The sequence below is a fragment of the Amphiura filiformis genome, chromosome 19 (genome assembly GCF_039555335.1).
Source record: "Amphiura filiformis chromosome 19, Afil_fr2py, whole genome shotgun sequence".
Taxonomy (NCBI): Eukaryota; Metazoa; Echinodermata; class Ophiuroidea; order Amphilepidida; family Amphiuridae; genus Amphiura; species Amphiura filiformis.
The window spans coordinates 4,955,691-4,981,381 of NC_092646.1; the positions used below are offsets into that span (position 1 = coordinate 4,955,691).

Here is a 25,691-nt window from a genome sequence, read left to right on the forward strand (position 1 = left end):
ATGGCATAGTTCAATAACCTCAATTATACAATCCAAGTGCAAAATTTGACCTCAAGTTGCACATTATGAGTTTTTGTACTCAAATTTTCAAAGGTCATTCAATGAATGTACAAATGCAGGGGTTAAAGAACTGTGCCCTGATAGATGAGCATGCTGTGGATCCTAGTGCATGGATTGCACAAACTGTGAGCATAAAGACAAAATTATTGTTGCCAAATTTGCCACACATGGCCCAATTTTGAATCGGTACTCTTTGGTTATAATCTCTTTGGTTACCATAGATACCTACCTCATCGCATCCTATACATCTGGGCAGTATTTGTTCAGCATAATGCCGCTCACAATACACGTGGCTATCCTTGTAGAAATAGCCCATGTCTACGAGCAGTTCATCACACGTGTGACACGTGAAACAAAATGGATGCCAAACACATCCTTCTTTGTCGTCATCCATGAGGTCAGCAAACACACCAATTTCTCCTTGCTCGATCTCACCACCACATTTGGAACATTCCTGCGCAAAAATAAAGAAATTATGTAAAAAAAATTTCTGAGAATTCAACTTCACAAAAACAGCTATTTCATAATATTTTCTTGGTGTGCATATTGGATTGGACCTTGTAAATCATAGTAATGATAACAAATAAGCCACTGATGACACAATATAACATGTGTACATCTCAAATAAAAAACAAGAAAATGTCCATGCTAGTAAATATTTGTTTTTGGCTCGTAGAAAAAAAAAAAAACATTCGATTTTCATTATCTGAATCAATATATTATTGAAAAATAACACTTCAAATAAAAGTTCATTCTACAAATCATATACTTTGAAAACTTGCATGATTTATTGTTGTTAATGAGTTATGTACGTTTGACAAATGTGTTGTTGTTTCAGCCTTCTTTACAACATAACTCAAGAACCACAGGACCTACAAAAGTATATACACACTCGCTATGAAATGATCAATGCAATTTTTGCCAAAGCTCACTACCATTCGCAAGATGCTGTGAACTACCAAATCGCAACAGTTAGTTGCTAACCTTAAACTAAAGTAAAAAAGCTACATTTCATGGTTACAAATAAGCCCCACTAACATGCAGGCCAGATTAAAATTTTCTTTGACATAAGTAATATTACTACTTGGTTGTAAGGCAGGCGGCATAGGACACGCAACACGGACGTACGAGGCTGGCGAAGATACAGGGCTGACAGCCCCATTCACAATACACGGTTAGCGATTATAAATGGACAATTAACATACTTGCAGTGGGGTACTTTGCAGAACCCCAACGGTTTTAGAGTAAGATAATTTTGCTTTGACACCACATAACAAATTTAGAATTGTTTGTGAAGATTTCATGATTATGTGTTAATCCAATGGCGACGTCAAAATAGCGATATCGCATCCACCATCATCTGTTGTAAGGCAAGGATGTAATGCACTCCCTCTATTAATGCCACTGCAAGCTAGCTGTAGAACTAATGCATCAAAGAGGGCAGCATAACTGAATGCCTTATGACAAGCCTTCCTAGCATCGACTTTATCATGGCATTAACTCTCATCTCAGCCTTGTTTGTGCCACTTCTTGTCACATCAAAAGCTCTAGTCTACTGCCCTCTAATGATACCTATACTGCGTGCCAGACATTGAGTGCGTATATCAGTAAGGTAAAAATAGAATGTTTGTCTCTTAAATAAACCTGCAAGGATATTTATATGAAAGCCATTCTGGCAGGTAGCCACTGATGGGCCTATTTTTACCGAAAGGAAGGAGTAAAACAGGGTCAACTTGTCCAATAAGGTTAAAATTAGGAAGAAAAAATTATCATAGTGACCTTTTTTTAACGGGGAACTGTTCAAAATAGGTACAAAAAATCCAGGGGGAGGGCAAATTCAACCTTTAGCACGCAAAAGATTCTATTTTTGGGGAAAGGTCAACATTTTGGTAATTCCGCACCTCCTTAACCCCCTGAGCACTACCTGCCGATCTAACATTGCATCTGATTGGTCAATTACGTGATATCTTTGCAAATAATTCACCCCAATTTTTTTGTGTGGTGAAATTATTCTAACAATGTTGCTGATTGGTCCAATCGATAATGAAAACTTCTTTTTGGCCAAGCGGCAGGTAGTTCTCATGGGGTTAAAAAGTTCTGTGTCAATGTAGACATGTACTCACCATATCATCCTTGAGATAATCTTTGACTCTGCCGACACCAAATGTTGTTTCATCTCTTAATTCTAGATATTGATATAGACATGTACTCACCATATCATCCTTGAGATAATCTTTGACTCTGCCAACACCAAATGATGTTTCATCTCTTAATTCTAGATATTGATAGAAACTTTCGAGTGATGAGGCATCAATGAGTCCTTGGCAGTGTTCCTCTGCACTATCTGCCCATCTAACATTGCCCCTGATTGGTCAATTACGTGATATCTTCACTTTAATCACCAATCAGAATGGAACTTTGCAAATAATTCACCCCAATTTATTTGTGTGGTGAAATTATTCTAACAATGTTGCTGATTGGTCCAACCGATAATGAAAACTTCTTTTTGGCCAATCGGCAGGTAGTTCTCATGGGGTTAAAAAACCTGTGTCCCTGTACTCACCATATCATCCTTGAGATAATCTTAGACTCTGCCGACACCAAATGATGTTTCATCTCTTAATTCTAGATATTGATAGAAACTTTCGAGTGATGAGGCATCAATGAGTCCTTGGCAGTGTTCCTCTGCCAAATCCTGCCGTGGTATTTGGATAATCAGTTCTAACAATGTTGCTGATTGGTCCAATCGATAATGAAAACTTCTTTTTGGCCAATCGGCAGGTAGTTCTCATGGGGTTAAAAAGTTCTGTGTCAATGTAGACATGTACTCACCATATCATCCTTGAGATAATCTTTGACTCTGCCAACACCAAATGATGTTTCATCTCTTAATTCTAGATATTGATAGAAACTTTCGAGTGATGAGGCATCAATGAGTCCTTGGCAGTGTTCCTCTGCCAGATCCTGCCGTGGTATTTGGATAATCAGTTGTCTGTCACGATTCTTCTCACCTGATGAATGTAACCGTGGTATAAGGTTGTTGGGTAGTGAATTCATAAATTCTTCTACCTGTAATCAAGAGGTATAAATGCAAACTTTTTTAGCTTAGGCCTAACAAAAATTGTTTGATTGGCGTAACATAAAAAAATTCGCAATTTTTTTTTTTTTTTTTACACACATTTTAAGCCTAAAATTGCGTATGGACTTTTTTTCTTTTTTCTTTTTAAAATTTTTTTAAAATCTTTTTTTAAATTTTTAAAAGTCTAGGGTCGGGCCTTTTTTTAGGGTTGGTCGAGTTACGCCAATCGAACAATTGTTTTTAGGCCTTAGCTGTATTCTACAATTATTTTCACACCCCACATCTATTGCATATAAGGGCAATGGTAATTTCATAAATGTACTGCTGGCATTACTTAAAATCTGACCATAGTACATGCACATCAAGTCTAATCGGACGTGTCTGATAATTACCATCACTCAGGTATAGCCCACAATTGGGTGGCTCTATTTGAAATTCACACTCCCTGTATAACAGACTAAGGTCATGTCTTTCACAGGGGGCATATGGATTTCAATTAGAATAGCCCAATTTTACATAAAATGTGTCACAAGAAGCGGACCATTTTAACGAAACATTGAAACCTGAAAATAAGTTGAGGGATTAGTGCAATAATGCAAGATAGTCCTTTCTGCAATAGCTGCCATGTATTATATAGGTATAATATATACTGCAGAAATTGTAAAATGTCTATAGGGCAGCTATTGCAGCCTAGGCAATCTTAGTCAGTGGGAGTAGTCTAGTTTGTAGACACATAATCTGATTGGACAATTATATGATTTTGGGTGCTGTCTAGCAGAAGACAACCCCACGTCATCATGAGTGTTGATAACGCATAACACGCTTGTAGAGGTGCGTGTATGTATCACGTTGTATGCATAGACTAGTGCAGAATACGCGCACGGGAAGCAGAATATGAAGTTGTAAACAAGTTTTGTTCATTTTATAATGAAGGGAGTTTTTATGATGGTAACTTAGTTTTTGCTTAAAAATAGTTTACAGTTATTAAAATAATATTTAACTGACTAAAGATGAGAACAAATGATAGGAATTTTTGTTTTTACTTTCCTTTACCTATAATAGATAACAGGCAGGTCCAATATTTTTATCGTAGTGGATGCCGGCGCTACTCAAAATATTGGACCTGCCTGTCGTCTATCACACGGTATAGATGATAGTAAAAACAAAAATTCCTATTGTTTACTCTCAATTCTTAAACTATTCTTTGGTTCCCCTCAAGTTTGGTAGTGACACCATGCTTATTCGTGGTTGTGCTGCAAACATGCCAACAAACCATCCTCGCACATGTGGGTGTACGCTCTGCGTAATTAACATTACGCACATGACATACTGCGACCAGTGAAATATGCACCTACGTCACTACCGAACTTGAGGTGAACCAACTTATAGAGGCCTTGCATGTGACGTATCATCCCGTAAATATGGCGGACTACTCAAATGCATTCAACAAAAGCATGATTGCAATCTACCATGACAGTTCGTCTCACACACATAACCCTGCATGCACTATGATCAAATAGGTTGATGACAACATTTCATTGAATGGACTGCACTCCGCCATAACTACGGTGAAGGACACCAGCTCAAATCCTTTGTTTGGAGCCAATCGATAATTTCATGCAGCGCCTCTATAGCCTCTTGGAACATTTGACTTACTTTACTTGGTGAAAGCCCTGCTGGAACCCAGGAATAGCCAAGACTAAGAGCCTTTTCTTTTGTTCTCTCATAGTACTTATAATCCCTGGCATCAAGTCCCAGTCTCTCATAGACACTAACAAGGTTATCATGGATGATGTCGTGATCGTCACGGTGACAATCACAATTGATACAAGAATGCCTGTAAAAAGATCAAAAATACAAAGCAAAAACACTTTAGAACATAATTCAATATTTTACAAAACATTTCTACGAATTAGACAAAATATTTCGTTCAGTAAAATTTCTGTTCTGTAGCATTATGCAAGTTATACAGTCTTTGTACACATACTCACATTTGTAACCTCAACTGGGGATATCCTCGGTTGACGATGACAGTTGACAGGCAAAATTTTACAATGTTCACAAAAAATGAGACAGTTTAGAGAGCAACTATGGATAGTACCCCCTGATCATGGCTGCAAGATCATGCACCTGCAAACGCTGTTCCAAAAAAACTATATGGAACTAAATCTTGAGATGTTATTCTTGTGTGATTACGTCTATAAATACAGCAGAATAAAGGATTTGGGACATATAACCATGTCTCTCTCCAGCTGGCTCTATGGAACTCAATCTTGAGATGTTATTCTCGTGTGAATACGTCTACACACTTAAAACTACGGGGTCAAAAAATGACCCAAACAGGGTCATTTTTGACCCCAGCATAGTTATCAACTAAACACCATACCACTAACGGGTCATTTTGACCCCATTGGTCGGGTCATTGCAATGACTACGTATTTGGGTCAAATAGTAACCCCATTGGGGTCAAAATATTACCACATTTCGGGTCAAATGAAATGACCCCTTCAAAAGGGTTGCCTTATTGGGTTACTTAATGACCTCATTTCGGGTCAAATGAAATGACCCATTTGAAAGGGTTGTTTTATAGGGTTACTCAATAACCACATTTAGGGGTTGTTTGGATTTTTTAGTAGGCCTATGGTCATGCTGGTCCCACCAGGACATAAGTGTGTTTCTGCACAGAGAAAGCATTACATAAACAGCAAACTGCAAAATGCATCTGTGTATCACACTCACACACAGTCAGTCATCGCCTATGACAGTTCACGATAGGCCCTATTATAATCTTACATGATATAAGCTTATAACAACTGCAGCCAAGACACCAGCCACGACAGCATGAAATTGAATGAATCTGCGTGCATAGACAAGGGTCTATGCATCCTTGCAGTCTCACTTTTCAACTAACTTTTCATATTCCATCATGCAGACAAGCACACACGACAATCCGCTGAGCTGCACAATCAGAACAAATATGGCGCTGATGTGACCACGTGAGCCGATGCACACCGTGTGTGCAAATAGTTCAAATGCAAGTCATTATAAAGTTGACAAATTGGGTAACTTCGGTCAAAAAATTAGTTTTATTTATTAATCAACAAACATTAATTGCAGCTCATGTTTAAACTCATTTATGAATTGAGATTTTCAAAGCGGAAGATTGAAACTGATATCAATGCGCCGACGGTATCGGCAAAATGACCACTAAGTTTTTGACCACGCTCGTCGTGGCTAAAATGACCTCGTGAATGTGGTCAAATTAAAACAGTACAACCCCCTTGAAGGGTCAAAACAACCCCAAACGTGGTCAATTCAAAATGACCACGGAAAATATAACCCCGTAGTTTTTAGTGTGTATAAATACAGGAGAATAAAGGATTTGGGATATATAACCATGTCTCTCTCCAGCGGGCTCGGCTCAGCTCGGCATGTTTACATTCTATGTAATACCTGTGTATTGTCCTTTATGTGAACTCATACGTACGCATTGAACAAGCTAGATTTACTTCTGATCTCTGCTATTTATGTTGCCTTTACAAAATTCTTGAAAAATTGAAAACTGTTTTGTGTTTGAACTAGAAATATCCAAGGGTAGACATGGTATGATTAAAGAAGGTGGATTTGGTGGAGTGAAGTTATAGTAGCACAAGGAGGAGAGCACTGCATATGTGGTGTAATATGTTATGTGCAGACCTGGTCCCACAAACTCAGAAAATATTTTGAGTACAAAGGCCATTAGCCTAAACGACACGTAGGCCTACTATTAAACATTTGTCAGAAATCTGAAAATTTGAGTTTTTAGTGTTTTTAGATGTAACTGATCAACTGATCAAAGTACAGAAATGTTGTAGAAATGGAAGAAAACTGTCTAGGCCTAGGATAATCTATATCTAATCATGTGTAATGGAAAAATTAATCGGTTTCCCCCTCTCAGAATTGCTTTTTAGTTTGCAAAGAACTCTTGGCAAATTGTACCGTTTAAGGGATCTAAAATGAGCGTTTATTATGCTTCGACAGTATTTTTTGTGGGACATGAGAGCACCTCAGACCTATCGAATTGCATTCTGAATACTGAAGCATGTCTTTCTGATATCAAATAATTTTCATTTTTGAAAATCACAATATAATACAAATTTTATGACAAATTATAAAAATTTGATATTTTTCGAATTTTGATATATAACAGTCCTGAAGTAAATTATATAAATCTAATGATATATTTTAAAGTGTATGTAGCAGGAGGAAAAGCCGACGGTCAATTGAAAATTTTGACCTTTCATATTGAAGATATGGATTTTTTCCCCAAAAGACCTAATTTTTTTTTGGTGTTTTGGGAAAAAAATCCATATCTTCAATAATGTAAAGGTCAAAATTTTCAATTGATCATCGGCTTTTCAACCCACCTACATACACTTTAAGTATAAATCATCAGATTTATAAAGTTTACTTCAAGTACTGTTAAATATCAAAAATATCAATTTTAATGATTTGCCATAAAATGTGTATTAAATTAGTAATTTCAAAAATTCAAAATTATTTGATATCAGAATGACATTCTTCGTATTCAGAATGCAATTCGATATGTCTGATGTGCTCTAATGTCCCAAAATAAATACTGTCCAAACGCTCATACCCCAGCCCTTAATCTTTAAACATATACATAACAGCTAGCCTTTGTAATAGCTTGAGCTTAGAAATAAGAATTCCCAATTTTGTATTTCTCAACCTAAGGCTATAAGAGCAAAATACAATTGCTTGTTCGGCCTTTCGTTTCTTTGCTTTTTTTTCTGCTTTTTCTTTAACTCTATTACTTTCTTTTCTCCTCATACATGTCAGCATGCTTATATAAGATTTTTAGCTTGGCTTGAAGAATTTCCTGGAACATGGTCCAATCAGGGCCCCAGTGTGTTTCCACCCAGACCGGATCTACTGGTTTAACAAACAATATAAAAATGCATTCGTTGTTATTTTACAGCTTCTTTTCTAATGGGCTATTTCAAATGGGGTTACCTGAATGGGTTGATTCCATTTGAAATCTACACCCCTGTGCAGGAGATTAAGGCCATGTCTTCCATAGGGGTGTATGGATTTCAACTGGAATAGCCCAGTCCACTAAAAGAGCCTATTGTCTTTGAGGCTACATCAAAATTATAAATGTAGAATTTTATTATATATATGTGACGCATTCCAGCAAAATAGAATCTGGCAAGTCCTGAAAATTAGGCAAACTAAGCTTGACAAATATAAAGAAAAACATAAGAAAAATATACTAGTATAGGGCCTTTTGACTGTGGTGATCCAAAATCATGCTATATCATAAAACCTGGTGGAGCGGTTAGTGGATTTTAACGGTTCTCGAATATAGTGTGTTTAAAAGGCCCTACACTCTCAGAAAAAAAGGTGCTACTTAGAACCTTTTTTTTGTCCTGTATGTAGAACCCTAAGCAGTAATAAGGTTCTAAAAAGAACCTTAAAAAGTTCTATAAAGAACCTTAAAGATTTAAATAGGCCTGGGGATATTCTAATTCATTCATTCAGGGACTCATCACAAAGTTAAGAAAAGTAAAACGTAGTGTTAACCTTTTTGGTCCTAAAAAATCATTTTCTTGGATAAAAAAACTTTTTTTCTGTTCTACTAAGAACCCTTTGAGGGTTCTTTCTTTAAGATTCCTAAAGGTTCTTCAAGCTTAAGGTTCTACAAAGAACCCTTTTCTTGGCTACAGAACCTTTTTTGGTTCTACAAGGAACCCAATTGAAACCCAATGGGGTTCTTTGTAATTCTGTAGCCAAGAAAAGGGTTCTTTGTAGAACCTTAAGCTTGAAGAACCTTTAAGGAATCTTAAAGAAAGAACCCTCAAAGGGTTCTTAGTAGAACAGAAAAAAAGTTTTTTATCCAAAAAATGATTTTTAGGACCAAAAGGGTAAACACTACGCTTTTACTTTTTTTTTACTTTGTGATGAGTCCCTGAATGAATGAATTAGAATGTCCCCAGGCCTATTTAAATCTTTAAGGTTCTTTATAGAACTTTTAAAGGTTCTTTTTAGAACCTTATTACTGCTTAGGGTTCTACATACAGGACAAAAAAAGGTTCTAAGCAGCACCTTTTTTTCTGAGAGTGTATAGTAGGGCTAACTTCAATTTTCAAAAAGGTACCATCAAAATACTTTCCCTTTCTACACATTAGTTAAATGCGCCTCTTGAAAAAGATATTTCACTGGAGCGGGTCACATAATTTTGTGCTGTATTTATCTACACTAGGTTTTCTCCATGCATGACTGGATCAAGCCTGGCAGTTTTATGACATCTTTCTAGTTGTAACCCTGTTACTGAAGTAAATAATAGCAGGCGACAAAAAAAAGAAACCCTGTTCTACGGGCGGATGGGCCTTTCAAGTAGCGTCGGTCAGTCCTTTGTTGTTGTTTTTTTTTGGAAATGACCAAAAAAATCACCAAAATCTGTTAATAATTTGCAATTTGAGAAAATATAACAAAACAAAAACATTTTGTTCTTGAAATTTCCGTAATTTGGGTCGGCATTCATTTGTACAGGAAACATTTTCCCCCGATTTGTTCGTAATCTGGGTTGGTCGGCCCCGTAGAACAGGGTTTTCTTTTTTCGTCGCCTATGCTATAATGTTTTTTCCGTACGTTTTCAAAAATGTTATTGAATGTTAATAAAATGTTTATACCCTTTATATAACCCGACTTTTAAATGTTTACTACAAGATGTGTTTGCTGGGTTCACTACATATATTGGATGTTTTGATCATAGCAAACATGATATCTTTATTTACTGCACCAAATATAAATACTGAGGATCAGTACAAGACATGATAACACATTCATGTGCTGCTATTTTGGGATTGTAAACATGCTCTTATTACAATATTATTTTCATTACTATTTTGTTTTTCAAATTTTTGCGAGATTACTGAAATTGTATTTACAATTATAATAGTTTTGTGGGATAGGCTTTTATGGCGGGAGTTCATAACAATTAGTGGGATTTTAGCGGGTTCAGAAGGGGCATGTGCCCTGGGCGACACCCTTCAGCGTCGATTCTGCACCCCTCCAGTGCTAAAAGTTAAAATTTTCGCGTGCATTTCAGCACAAAATCATTTGAAAGATCAAATTAAGACCGATATTCAACTTCATTATGACCAAAATTAATGTGTGATTGGTCCTATTTGTGCAAATTTTTGTGCGCTCGGCTCCAAGAATCGGGAACGGGTGCCATTATGTCATGTATGTTCTTCAAGTCGGAACGTCAGACTATGCACTTCCTTGGTCAGGGGCACCCGATCTACTTTCGCCCCGGGCACCCTGGCCCAAAGTTACGCCACTTTGCATTTTGGAAGGCAAATTTGCACATTCCGATTGTCACTACTTTTGTTCTACAGCCATGAATGTTTACAGCGCATTGCGACAAATCAACATTATATATTTTCATCAATTTCTGCAATTCACCCTCAAGACCGGCACGTCTAGACTTACACATTACCCACGTTAGTCAAGCTTAAAAGTCCCTCGTCATATAGCTCTAAAATTTAAGTTGCAAAATGAATGTCAAATATTTGGTTAGCCTAAAAAATCAATCTTACGAGCACGGAACTCGCCGTAAGTCATCTGAAAGAAGAGGTAATGCTTGCTGGATTTAAAAAGAAGATTGAGAAATTCTTTTGAGTTTTGAAAATATAGCCTTAAAGACCTGTTTTGATAATAACCCTATGTAATTATGCAAGCTAGAGTACAAGCTCCATTTGGGACCGTACTTCACTTTAGATCTAGTTTTCAAGCTTGCGTTATATCTACACTACTAATACTAGCAGCAATTGATACCAAGCCTGTCCCATGACTTCAATACGGCTTCTTCAATTACTCAATACAGTCTTATACGAAGTAGAAAACATAACATGCTGAAATTCATGGTGCCATTTACCTTTACGAATTGGGCTATTAAAGTTTATAAACCCATACACCTCTATATATGGAAGACACGACCTTAATGTCCAACACAGAGGGTGTAGATTTCAAATGGAGTCACCCATTCAGGTACCTCACTTGAAATTCACACTCCCTGTTTGGAAGATTAAAGTTATGTCTTCCATAGAGGGTGTAAGGATTTCAAATGGAATAGCCCATAGAGAACTGGTTCAACTCATCAAGGCAGGACTTTCGAAGTAACAGGATGGGCAAATAGCAGTTTGAAACTAGGTAAATTTGCCCAATGCTTAATATTTTTGCAAATTTTGCTAAAAAACAATGAAGAATCTGCATTTTCTCCAGATTTTTTAAAACAAACCCATCCTCTAAACCAGTTTTATGAAAATTGCAACCCAAAACTTTATCAAAAAGCCTGAAAATGTATTCCAAAGCTGCTGCAAATCCCTGTGCCCTCCTTCCCACAAGGTATCCCTCACAGCTGCTGTAAATACCTGTTCCCTCCTTCCCATAAGGTACCCCCTCCCCCGTTAAACTAGGAATATATAGGTGCTTCAATTTTAAACAAACACATTGCTCACTTTCCATTGAAACTTAAAGCTTGTGTGCGAACCCATCCTCTAAACCAGTTTTATTAAAATTGCAACCCAAAGTTGTATAAAAAAGCTTGAAAATGTACCCCAAAGCATGCAATCCCTGTACCCTCCTTCCCATAAGGTACCCCTCCCCCATCAAACTAGGAGTATATAGGTGCTTCAATTTTAACAAACACATTGCTCACTTTCCATTGAAACTTAAAGCTTCTGTGCGAACCCATCCTCTAAACCAGTTTTATTAAAATTGCAACCCAAAGTTATATAAAAAGGTTTGAAAATGTAATATGTACCCCAAAGCTGCTGCAAATCTCTGTACCCTCTGTCCCATAAGGTACCCCGCCCCCCCCCCCGTCAAACTAGGAATATATAGGTGCTTCAATTTTCATGATTTTAACAAACACATTGCTCACTTTCCATTGAAACTTAAAGCTTGTGTGCGAAGCAATAATAGATAAATTGGAATCACAACAAACAGAGGTAGAGAGTATTTATAGGCTCACATCTACACAGCAATAACCACCTGTCCCCGCCATGAACTCACATTGGAAACTTTATCCCTCAACTGCAGACGACAAGTACAAAATTTTCTTTAAAAGTTCAAAAATTTCAGAATTGTACATTTTCATGACTATATTTGGAATCAGCATGAAAAATGTGTTAAAATGAGTACAAACAAGCCTAGTATTGGTTCAGTAGTTCTTGATATAGCTCTTTAAACCACATGTCCTTACTATGACCTCACATTGGAAACTTTATCTACAAACATGACGCCAATATGCAAAGTGTAAGGGACGACTGATGTCTGACGTTAGAGACAGACAGCAGCAGACTTGTACTAGCCCACAGATTACTAGAACTATCTCATATACAGGCATACTTGTTTAAACTGTTAAAGATGGATGGATGGTATTTTGGATATTTCTTCAAAATGAGAAAATGCTTTAGAAGTTAAATGTCCTCTAATTAGCCTTAAGGTGGTATATGAGGATATTTCTGGATATTAGGGTATATGCTCTCAGCATATTTTGAATGATCAATATGCCTTTTGTTTAAAGAAAACCGGACATATTGTTTGCATTATAGGCCTATATCAATTTATATTTCTTTTGTATCTTATTGTTTTTATCAATAATCAACATTGTTATTGAGCTAAAATTACTGAAAAGCCTCATTAATATGTAATTTGTGCCAATATTTTGCTAAAAATCCATGGATAAATGTTCAGGATACATTTATTTTGCATATAGTTACCTTGAAACTTAGTCAAAGTGATTCTAAATAACAAATGTGACGTGTCATATCAAAAGGAGACACTTTTGGGCAGGATCGTAAATGGAGAAATAGCCAACAATCTGTCTGGGGTGATTTTTTTCACAATTTGGGTTTGTTGCGAATTTGTGATGTTATTAATGTTTAAAATGTTGTCTGATAGTTTCAGACCGGAATATAACTGGCATCTCTTATTTTTTGAGACATTTTTCAATGTAATTCCTACTCTCAACATTGTCAGTAATATTTTTAAATGCCGATATCTCAATTTCCAATTTTATGATGCCATAACTTACGAACTCAATATCTTCGCTTAGGAATGTCCGATTTCATTGGGGGAAACGGCGTTGTGGAGCAAAATATCTCTATATTTAAGAAATGTAAAAACCTCAAAATTGATAACCTGCCCAAAAGTGTCTCCTTTTGACATGACACGTCACAATTATGCATTGTATTGTCTCTCATATGCATAATTGCACAATGAGCTGATTTGCATAAATGCTTAGCTCCCTAAATACATCCTGGATTATAGAATTGGGCTATGTTTCATTTGACAAAACAGGATAATATTTTTGTTCCAAACAATAAGTCTGTATTTTTCTGGAATCGGAGTAGTATCATACAACTAGGACAGGGTTATCTAAATAGGTGACACAAACATTGTCATAAATGAACAACTTTTTCACTTGTATAATCCAATGCATCAATAGTATAATGAAAAAGACACATGATCTCACGCAGCAAGCACCATAAGCTGAGCTTATAGCTAGCTAACCCACCGGCGAACATCACACTGGTAAGCTGTGTGTGTTTCTTAATACTCAGCATGCTGGCTATAGACTTCAAAATATCACAAGCTATCTTAAGAACTGCTGAACCAATACTAGGCTTGTTTGTATTCATTTTAATGCATTTCCCATGCTGATTCCAAATATGATCATGTAAATTTACAATTCTGAAATTTTTGAATTAAAAAAAAATTGAAACTTGTCGTCTGCAGTCGACACCCGCGTGGAGAGAGCTAACCCACTGGCGAACATCGCACCTGAAATGAGAGCGGCCTCAATATTGCAATAAAATGACATTGTCCCGTGCGGCCGATGTTGTTTATGGTCGTTGGCAGTCTGACGGAGCATTGTCCTTTTTGTGAACTCAATTACAGCCAATCAGAAGTGCTGTAAGAAGTCTGTAAGGCACGTGAGCAAACGATTCATCGTTGTTAATGCTCTGTGTGTTAGTCCAGGTTTTGAGACCTTTTCTCAAAATATAGCAAGCTATCTTAAGAACCACTGAACCAATACTAGGCTTGTTTGTACTCATTTTAATGCATTTTTCATGCTGATTCTAAATTTGGTCATAACATATACAATTCTGACATTTTTTAATTGTCTTTGATCAAAATGACTGATGACAATACCTGCATTATACCGACATGTGACACCTAAAGGAAGAATCTTGACATCAATAAGATAATTTCGACTGAATAATAAGAAAATTACTTGAATTTTTTGACAAATTTTCAAATCAATACTGTGATGATCAATACTCATCATACATCACATGGAATGCAGTGAGTGAGCCACAGAACTTGTATTCTCCACACATGGATATTGGCCTGTGTGTAAACTCCACAACAGACTAAAATAAATTCATGAACATTTTTGAAAACTTTTGTCACTACATGCAAAATGCTATATGTAATGTGGATTAAATTATACAGGGCAGTAGCCAGTGTTTCTTTTCTTTCTGTTTTTTTGACATTTGTGATATAATACAAACTTTATGGCAAATTATTAAAATTTGATATTTTTTATAAACTGTCCTAGCACCATCTATGTACATAAGCCATGTACATGGGCTATTCCATTTGAATCAACATTCCCCCTGTGGAAGAATTAGCTAAAGTCTTCCACAGAGGGAGTATAGGTTTCAAATATTTTAGACAAATGAGTATTACTTCCATTTGAAGACTCACTGCCGTTGTGGAAGATACCATGGGAAGCCATGGGGAGTATGATTTTCAAAATAATTAACCCTAGTCAATTCCATTTTAAAAATGCACTCCCTCCATGGGAGATGTTTCTTAAATCTTCCTTCTTTTTCCTTATAAGTGCCTCCCTCATATGTATGAGTATTATCGCACTGCGTACAGACAAGCTGTACTTATTTTTTACTCTGGAACCTAGAGTAGATGAGTGTATTTTGAAGTACAGTCAACATGACCGGGATGATCCCCTGCTCTATTCGAATAGCCTGTGACGTTCTTTAACGTGCACACTACATTAATGTGAGAAAATATGCATGTACACGGGACCGACAGCTTAAAGTGCCCTCCGAAGCACAAAGCAAGTAGAGTGAAGTGTCTTGCTCAAGGACACAAAGAGCCGGACCTGGGATTCGAACCCTTGACCCTTGGGTTCACAGTCCTATGCCTTAACCGCTATGGCAGATTTAAAATGGAATAACCCACACACCAGAGGGAGGAATGGGCTATTCCATTTAAAATCCACACTACCCCTGTTGAAGATAGAGGTAAAGTATTCTGTAGAGGGAGTATGAGTTTTGAATAGAATAGGGTCAATTGGGTAACTTCCATTTGAAATACTTACTCCAGTTGTAGAAGATATAGGTAAAGCCATAATACAGGGGGAGTATGGGTTTCAAAATGCTTAACTCTAACATATGAAAAACATACTCCCACTGTGGAAGATATTACAAAAATCTTCCACAGGGGTAGTGTGGATTTCAACTGGAATAGCCCAATTGCCCTCAATTCTGATTGTGAGTAAAGCAAATTGACAGTGAACCATACCAGGAAAATACCAATCCATTTACTAATAATGTGTTAAAGATGTGTTGTGGGAAAACCCTAGGGGAACACATAGCATCTTGACATTCAATGTTACACTATGGCCCACAATGGCCTCATTCCAGTGGCATAGTTCAATAACCTCAATTAGACAACCAGGTGCAAAATATGACCTCAAGTTGCAGAGTATGAGTTTTTGTACTCAAATTTTTAAAGGTCATTCAATGAATGTATACAAATGTATTGGGGTTAAAGAACTGTGCCCTTATAGATGAGCATGTTGTGGATCCTATAGTGTTATCTGTCCACCAGCTTTGGATGAATTATTGTCAGAGAAATATATAGCTGCCATTTGAATAAAAAAAAGGACATTTGCAATAGAAAAGGAATGACACACACACAACTTTTATCTTAATCTAGGGCAAGTGATATAAATAGGCATGACACGGTGAGTGGTGTAAACAGGAAAATTCACAAAGCCACTTTTTGCTATTTTTTTTTCAACAAAAAGGTCCAAAAATGTGAGAGAAGTAAACTTTTTGGTAATAAGGTCTTCAAAATGTCAAAAAGGAAATATTTAGGTATTTTTACAAGAAAAAATGTGTAAGCACACTTTTCATTTGAAAAAGGTCCTTTAGAAGTCCCGCAACCCCTACAAATTCCTTTATAGAGGCCTGCACTAAACTTTTATCTTGAATTCTTGATAGTAAGATTATGGTGAGTGATTGCAAATATAGTGAAACATAGGGACTAAAATCTGATAGTTCAAATTTCTGTAAAGGCAACGGTTTATCAGATAATGTGAGAGTATTCAATGGATTTTATCGTAAAAACTCTTGGGTATGGCTTTGCTCAGTTCGCTGAAGCAAATTTCTTTTTATTGGGAAAATAGTATACCTCAGTATCAAATTTGAATTTCTGGAAATATTCCTTTTAAAACAGACATTGCAATATTTTCATAACAATTAGAACATTTTAAAAAGCTGTCGTTTGGGAGAATTGAGTTAAGGTTATTAATTATTTTAAACTGTTGTGATTTGGTAGTTCACAGCATCTTACGAATGGCAGTGAACTTTGGCAAAAACTGCATTGCTCAATTCATAGCGAGCGTGTAGAAGAATTAAAATATCATAGATATACTTTTATAGGTGCTGCGGTTCTTGAGTTACATTGTAAAGAGGTCTGAAACAACAACACTTTTGTAAAACGTACATAACCCATTAACAACAATAAATTAAGCAAGTTTGCAGAGTATACGATTTGTAGAATGAACTTTTGCAAAGCATCAAGGTGTTAATTTTCAATAATATATTGATCTAGATAATGAAAATCGATTTTTAGGTTGCTTCAACCAACAATACCTCGTCTACCCTTAAGAATAACCTACTATTAATTAATGTAGCAGCTATTTATCATTAACGATATCACTTGTAAATACTACAGATAGAGTGCTCTGCACTTTTAATATAAATGCTAAAACATGTACTCAGCATACACAGGTGACATATTCAATTGGCCACACCAAACAGTGAGTCCTCATCAGTGTGGTCACAGATAAGTATGGTATCAAACAACAATTTTCACTTACGTTATTTCTTCCACATTACATTAAATTCAAATGCTTTCACTTTTTCAGAAATAATAAATATTTCACATAAATCTATATGCCTGAGTTACATTTTTGAAATGTTTTATGTTTTTGATTTTATTTACACTAGCAGTGGCATAAATGATAATAACAGTGAAAATAAATGTTTATTAAATTTATACTGATACAGTAGCTACTGGTCAAATTGCATGCAGCCATTCTTAAGGGGGTACTACACCCCTGTGGTAAATTTGTGACTGTTTTTACATTTTTCTCAAAAAATAATAACACACTGGTAACAAAAGTTATGTATATTATTGGGGCAAGGTATCCAATTACTACACTGAAATTTCAGTGACTCACGACAAGCGGTTCAGTATATATGATCGGAAATGAGGTACATCCAAGCGGTACCTTATTTCTTATCATAAATAACGAACCGCTTGTCTTGGGTCACTGAAATTCCAGTGTAGTAATTGGATTCCTTGGCCCTATAATATACATAACTTTTGTTACCACTGTGTTATTAGTTTTTTGAGAAAAATGCAAAAATAGACACAAATTTATCGAGGGGTGTAGTATCCCCTTAAGGCTAGCAATTATTAACTGTTGTGATTTGATAGTTCACAGCATCTTGCGAATGGTAATGAGCTTTGACAAAAATTGCATCATTTCATAGCGAGTGTGTAGAAGAATTCAAATATCACAGATATACTTTTGTAGTTCCTGTGGTTCTTGAGTTATGTTGTAAAGAGGGCTGAAACAACAACACTTTTTAAAAACATACATAACTCATTAACAACAATAAATCAAGCAAGTTTTCAAAGTATATGATTTGTTGAATGAACTTTTGAAAAACTTCAAAGTGTTATTTTTCAATAATATATTGATTTAGATATTGAAGATCAACTTTTTGGCTGCTTCAACCAACAATACCTAGTCTATCTTTAAGGGTATACTGATACATCCAAACCCAAGCACTGCAAATATATTGTATTTGTATTACAGCTTCCCAATGTGAATGTTTAAATTGTTTGTTATTTTCATCTTTTTTGCAGAAATTTTGGTTATTATTTTAAGTTGACTACACTTACATGTCCCTGTGCATCACTGGTCCAATTCATAGTGTAAATCATGGTTTGCAGCATATCATAGATCATAAAAGATAATTGCTGTTAATGCTATATTATCCATATCTTGCCAGAAAATGAATAAATGAAAATACAATTAAAATCTCACACAATTTTAAAGTCTCTCGATACCAAAATATTCAATGGTTGCGAAGTAGTTAAACAGTCTCATAATTCTATTTTCAAATTATTTATAGTACTCATATATTTATATGCCTAATAGAGACACAAAAATTGGTAATACATTTTTTCAATATCTGCACAAAATATGCCTTCCTGATTAAAAATATATTATTTTAGTAATAATTAATTATACCAATACACATAACAGTTTAATAGCTACAAATTAATGTAAATCATATTTTTGATTTATCAAAGATCTATCTTTTTTGTCATCATAAAACATGCATCTCTTTGGTTCCTGAGTGTAGCATCCTGCTTAAAGTATTTTGACTGCTTAGTGCCAGAAGTGGTTAAGTGCAATAGCTGCCATGTGTAGATGAGTACAATATACTATGTTAAAATGCCAATTATTCACAGGGCAGCTATTGGCATCTTGTACATTATCTCAACCCAAGGAGACAAGACTGGAGTATTCAACCCATATGGAAGATTTTGGAAGTATCTTCCACAGGGGGTGTATGAATTTCAAATGGAATTAGCACATTAACCAACTCTATTTGAAACTCACCCTCCCTCTGTGGCAGATTCAGGTCTTTCAATCTTTCTCTGAGGGTGTATGCAATTCAATTAGAGCTGCTTAATGAGCTCATTCCATTTGAAATTCATGCTCTTCCATAGACAATGTTTCTAACATCTTACACAGGGGGAATGTGGATTTTGAATGGAATAGCCCATTTGACATCAGTTTTATTTTGTCCTGATTTCACTCAAATTTTTTGTTGTTTTTTTACATTTTATGTGATACTCTGGATTGGCCTGTTAGGTCTTGAAAATGCCAATATTCAAAATAAGAAAGCAATCAAACTTTCCATAGATAGAATTATGCAACTTCAAATTGGCACAGTAACTTCTAAAGATCCTCAAAGGATATATATGCGGTCGTTGTCCTGCATCCAGTATGAAAGAGTACTGGGTCTACTTAAAGTATAAATGTTTATACGATCGTAATGATAATTGGAGAAGAGATTACATTGAATAAAATGCCAAATGTGATCCGGTTTTCTGTTGAGCAACAAAATATCCTCAAAGAAAATTAATTTCCTTATAAGTCATATACCCTTACATATTGGCAACTGAGACCAAGTTTATTTCTGAACTGTCCTTATTGATGAAAAACATGGTGCCCTATTACTACATGTGTGTACACAACCAAAACTATATAATTTCTTACCAGACACCACACTTTTACTAAGTGCTGGTATTCTTGTGTGTGATAGATTAGAGTCAGACATACAGAAATCAGAAAAGTAACCCAAGTCAAAGACATCTTGCAGAAGATTAAAGAAACAAAATGGAGATGGGCAGGTCACTTATCAAGAACTGAGGATAACAGGTGGACAAAAAGACTTACAGAATGGCAGCCAAGGACTGGAAAGAGGAGAAGAGGAAGACAAAAAAGATGTTGGAGAGATGATATCACCATCTTTATGAATACAACAGCTTGGGCATCAGCAGCTACAATGCTGGCCATAAGTGTTGGGACGGTTTGATAGGGTAATGTAAATAAGCCCCCCACTCCCCCCGATCAATGTTGAATCCTACTTTTTTTGGTCACACGCGCCTAGTGGCACCCAACATTGATTGGTGGGGAAGGGGAGGATTGGGGTGTTAGGAAAGGCTTTAGGCTTGTCACCAAAGAAACCTCCATTTTATCACGTTAACAATAACGGAAATAAGGCCATAATATAGTGTACGTTTTCCGTAAGTGTCCCAACACATTTTGGCCATGGTTGTATTTGAAAAGTTGAAGAAAAATCATCTAATTTCAGTTTTTTGCTTATAACTCAAAAAGTAATTATGATATTGACACCAAATTTGGAGCAGTAAGAGATCCTATAATTATGCTTGACCACAAAAAATATAAATGGCTACATTTTAAATTTAGGGACTGGTCACTTAAAAAGTCTTAAAGCCATATTTTTGGCCATGTTGAAGTTCACTGTTCGTCACTTTAACTGTCAAAAAGTTAGGTTTTAAAATGACAAATTATTGTTTCCACCAATTAAAATCTTATATTAAAGTTATAGAAGAAAATAAAAGTTATCACAACATCTCGTGATCAAAAAACAAATAAAGGAATCGAACCCATGCACACTTGTTTTTCCAATTTAATGCTGTCTACCTCAATTGAAGTAACGGAGCAAATCAACTTGTTAGCATTAATTTAGACTACATACAATAATGGATGAACAAGTACAGTGTGTTAGCTCAGTTGATGCTCTGCTTTTATTTGTGATCTTATTTATGAAAAAAAATCCTACACATTTTCATTTCAACAGAAATTCAGTGATATGAGAAATTATTTATTTTAAAAAGAAAGCAAAAAAAAAATAAAAAATTAAATAGTTAGGAATTGAACTCGGACTTTTTGAGTACAAGACAGACAACTTATCAACTGAGCTAACATGTTCAAGTGACTCGTAAACTGAATCAAGAGATAGTAGTGATTCTCTTTTATTATAGTACATACCGTGACATGAACTCAAGCATGTCCGCATTCAGTCTCGTTCCTAAAGTAAGACTAATCATGAAATTTAAATATATTGTATGGACTTTGTATTAAGGATGCGACGGTAAACCAGCGAAACACCATCATGACCATACACACATGAATGCATCCCATCGATAAACCATTGCTATAAAGTCTGATCATAGTCAATTGCTTTTATTCTAAGAATACGGTGGTATATCGTGGATTCATGGCGTTATGTTTTACAAATCGACACAATATTTTCACAACAATATGGATTACCGATATGATCATTTCAGAAATTCAACTTATTTAGCACAATATTGTCAATTTAAATATCATGATTAATTTGACACTTGTCAATAAACAAAACCATACGAACACCAGTGGTCTCCGATAGCTCAATTGGTTAGCGCTGGTCATCTCCAATAGACAGCGCGGGTTCGACTCCATCCAATTTTTTTTTGTTATAATTATTTCGTGACAATTTTCTTTCAAATTACTTTGCAGACGAACAAACTCCTTTTTTTTTTTTTTTTGCAAAATGTCACTATTATGGGCATTTATTGTGGCTTCTTAGTATTATATACTGCGTTTGTTGTGTTATATAGGTAATGTTGTATCATGAAGATCATTCACCTTTTGTTGTAACTTATCTCTAAATCATGAACTATTATATTTACTAGTATTCATCCTTAAAATCGGCATGACCTATGCTGAATCCATGAATCACGGATACCAAAAATAATGTATATGCTTTGACCTGCTAATTTGCATCAAACAAAATGACCACAAAAATAATTAGAGTTTTACATACTAATTTAATGATTTTGGTGGTTATTTTGTTTTTATGCAAATTAGAATGTCAAAACATTACAATTATTTATGGTATCCATGATTGTTTGATTCAGCATACTCAAATTGACTTTAAAAACATAGATACCGTTTTTAACTAAAAAATGCACCTAAGACTTCTATTTCTCAGCAGGAAGTCGACTAGTCTAATAGGATATGAAGGTGAATAGTCAATGATGTTTGCTATCTTCTGAAGATGAAATTCTGATTTAGGAATTATGTGTAATGTTATAATAATTACTCTTTTTATGTGCTATGTTATTTTTCAAACGTAAGTTTCTTTGAAAGCGCTTTAATAGATTTCAGTCATAAAACGTAATTTAAGCCCACTCCTGCCGACTATAATTATATTTACACGATATACTTGTTGCAAATACCACATACGTTTTTGATGCAAACGATGACAATTATTAAAGTTTGTTATTTAGTCTAAAAATTAGCTTTTTTTAATTTAAGTATTATTTTTTGTCCAAAGTCACTCTTTTAAAAGACTTCAATCAATTCCTGTCAACAAATATTATGTATTTCTGGCGACTAAATCACTACTCTTTCAAAATAAAAGCGTCATTTTATTCAAAATCGTAGTTCACGTGAGGCTAATAATGTACAGCACGTCCTGTAAAATACATGATATTGCATATAAAAAGTGACCGTATTGTTATATCACGTGAGGAAAATCCAATAGTTTTTATATAAGTGAAAAAATAAACAGTTTCTCCATTTTCATGTAAAATTTGATGAAAATCCAAGCTATGGTTGAGGAGATATGGGCCAAAACACACATTTTAAAATTGGATTTTTTGTAGCTTAGAGACAATGCTGGCCATAAGTGTTGGGACGGTTTGATAGGGTAATGTAAATAAGCCCCCACTCCCCGATCAATGTTGAATCCTACTTTTTTTTTTTGGTCACACGCGCCTAGTGGCACCCAACATTGATTGGTGGGGAAGGGGAGGATTGGGGTGTTAGGAAAGGCTTTAGGCTTGTCACCAAAGAAACCTCCATTTTATCACGTTAACAATAACGGAAATAAGGCCATAATATAGTGTACGTTTTCCGTAAGTGTCCCAACACATTTTGGCCATGGTTGTAGGAACAGAAGTTAGTTAGTTACACAGCCGTGACGTTAGTCACGGCTGTGTCTTTTTTCTTACAGGTTCTTTCTTTCTTTCTTTCTGCCGACCACTACATTTGCTCTAGCACTTACATGCTTACACCGATTTTACCCTTACTTGGTCACAACCATCATTGACCATGCCCCTACATGTCATATGAAACTCGTGGGGTCAAGGGTCACGCAGGGGTCATAGGGGTCAAAAACGTGATTTCAACTCAAAATGCTTCTTCTCTCACAGATTACGAGGACAGTGACACCACTTGCACACATGCATTGTTATTATCTTGTGTCTATGGGGTCCTCACAGATTTGGGGTCAAAGGTCATTAAGGGGTCACTTCCGGTATAAAACGAAAAACCTTCAATTTTTTTTTAATTTGCTAAGAAAAACATAGGACAGTAGCGGTAGGTTCACACATGAATTGTGGTTACCCAAGTCGTCTGTGGTATTTTTATTATTTGGGGTCAAAGGTCATTAAGGGGTCACTTCGGTCTGAGACGAAAAACCTTCAAAATGCCCCTTCTGCCACAAATAACATAGCAAAGTGGTGCCACGTGCACCCATACATTGACATTAGCCAATGTCTATGGGAATTTTCATATATTTTGGGGTCAAAGGTTATTAGGGGTCACAACACGGCTGTGTTCGTGGTCTTAGACCACAGCTAATTTATTCTTTCTTTATTGAGGGTAACAACTAGTAGATGGAAAATACTGGAGGAGGGCTTGAAACTGCAGCGGGTGAAACAGCCTGATGAGTGAGTGAGTGAGTGAGGTGCTCTTGTGCATTATTTAAAAAAACATTTTAGTTTACAAACTCCTAATCTACACCATCAGGTAACCCTAACCCTAATCCTAACCCTAATTTTAAACCCTAACCTTAATCCTAACCCTATTCAATAGCATGCAAAATGAAGAATGACGGTGGTTCTTCCACCCATTTTGGTGATTTAATATAGCTGTAATTCTCAGTTATAGCTCTGGTCATTGGCCTTCATCTCAAACCTTTTTGCTTGCTCAGTAGTACACACTAATAGTTTCCTTTATTTTATCAATATTATCATCATGTTAGCCCATAGCACTATACAGGCGGCGGATGACATGATCGAGCCGGCAACTCGTGAAACCGCCCGGCCGTATGGCATTTTCCATATACTCGGTTAGTTTTGTGGGGTTCATTATCGAACCCCAACGGTTTTAACTTGTATTTATATTATTTATCAACATAGGCCTATTTGTTTGTGATATTTCAAGCGTTTTAAAATTTCAAAATAATCCCATTCAATTACACGGTTGTGATGAAAATTTACTGAATTTAGGGAATGCACATCATACACCACCTGGCACAATTGCATACACAAAACCCTCATTATCCTGGCGCCATCTTTCTTTTGTCAAAAATACCCCATTAACCCTTGTCATTACTATGTCCTTTGCACTGTCACTAGGAACCTCATCTATCAGGGCACAGTTCTATAACCCCAATACATCTGCACATGCATTGAATGAACTTTGAAAATTTGGGTACAAAAACTCATCCTCTGCAACTTGAGGTCAAATTTTGTACTATGATTGTTTAATTGAGGTTATTGAACTATGCCATTGGGATGAGGCCATTGTGGTCCATAGTGTGTCTTTCCCCATTTCCAATATCATGTCACAAAACCACACCTGTGGAAAAGTCTAGCTATTCAGCAACATCAGGTATAGTTTCAAATAAATGCACCTTCAATACTCAATGAGCAACTAATGCTGGGCTGTGTTAGAGTCTAGTATGGGGTCATTGACCTTGCTATACTGCTTGTCCCTTCAAGAACGCATGAATGGTAGTGATGTCAAAATGGGCTATTTCAGATGAAATCCACACTACCCCTGTGGAAGATTTTGCAAATATCTTCCACAGGAGGCATATGTTTTTCAAACGTATCTGGTCAGGGTTAATCATTTTGAAACCCATACTCCCCCTGTATTATGGATTTACCTATATTTTTCACAATTGGAGTGAGTATTTCAAATAGAAGTTACCCAACTGTCTATTCTATGCAAAACTCATACTCCCACTGTAGTGACTTTAGCCAAATCTTCCACAGGGGTATATAGTGTGAATTTTAAATAAAGTCTGCACAAAAAGAAACTCAGCTGTTATAAACACGCCTATAGCTTCGGAACTAATAATTGTTTTCACATTATTTCAACATAAAAATGAAGGATGGTTTATTTACGCGCACTGTGATACCTAATTTGTCCAATTTTGTTCAATATTAACAATGGAGCAGTGTTTTGGAAGAAAAATAGCCGAATATAAAAGCTGCAGCTATTTGTATTGATTTTGAAGTGAGCGTGAAGATAATGGCGGGCTTTACGTGCTACCGTGCTGGCATAATAACCATTGATCGCTGTAAACTGCAACTTTTAAAATCGGGTATTTTTCTTTAAAAACACTGCTGTGTTGTTAATATTGAACAACATTTGACACATGTGGTATCAAAATGCGTGTAAATAATGCATCTTTCCCTCTATGTTAAAATATTGTGAAAACAATTATTAGTTCTGAAGCTATAGTCGTGTTTATAACAGCTGAGTTTCTTTTTG

General features: G+C 35.8%; 1 protein-coding gene across 1 annotated transcript in view; it reads right to left on the bottom strand.

Moving 5' to 3' along the window:
* Positions 1-25,691, bottom strand: part of LOC140140853 (testin-like) — a 223,264-nt gene that overhangs the window by 72,043 nt on the left and 125,530 nt on the right. The window contains 3 exon segments of the mRNA XM_072162599.1: positions 290-514; positions 2,893-3,129; positions 4,796-4,976. Coding sequence (XP_072018700.1) covers positions 290-514; positions 2,893-3,129; positions 4,796-4,976 — 643 coding nt within the window.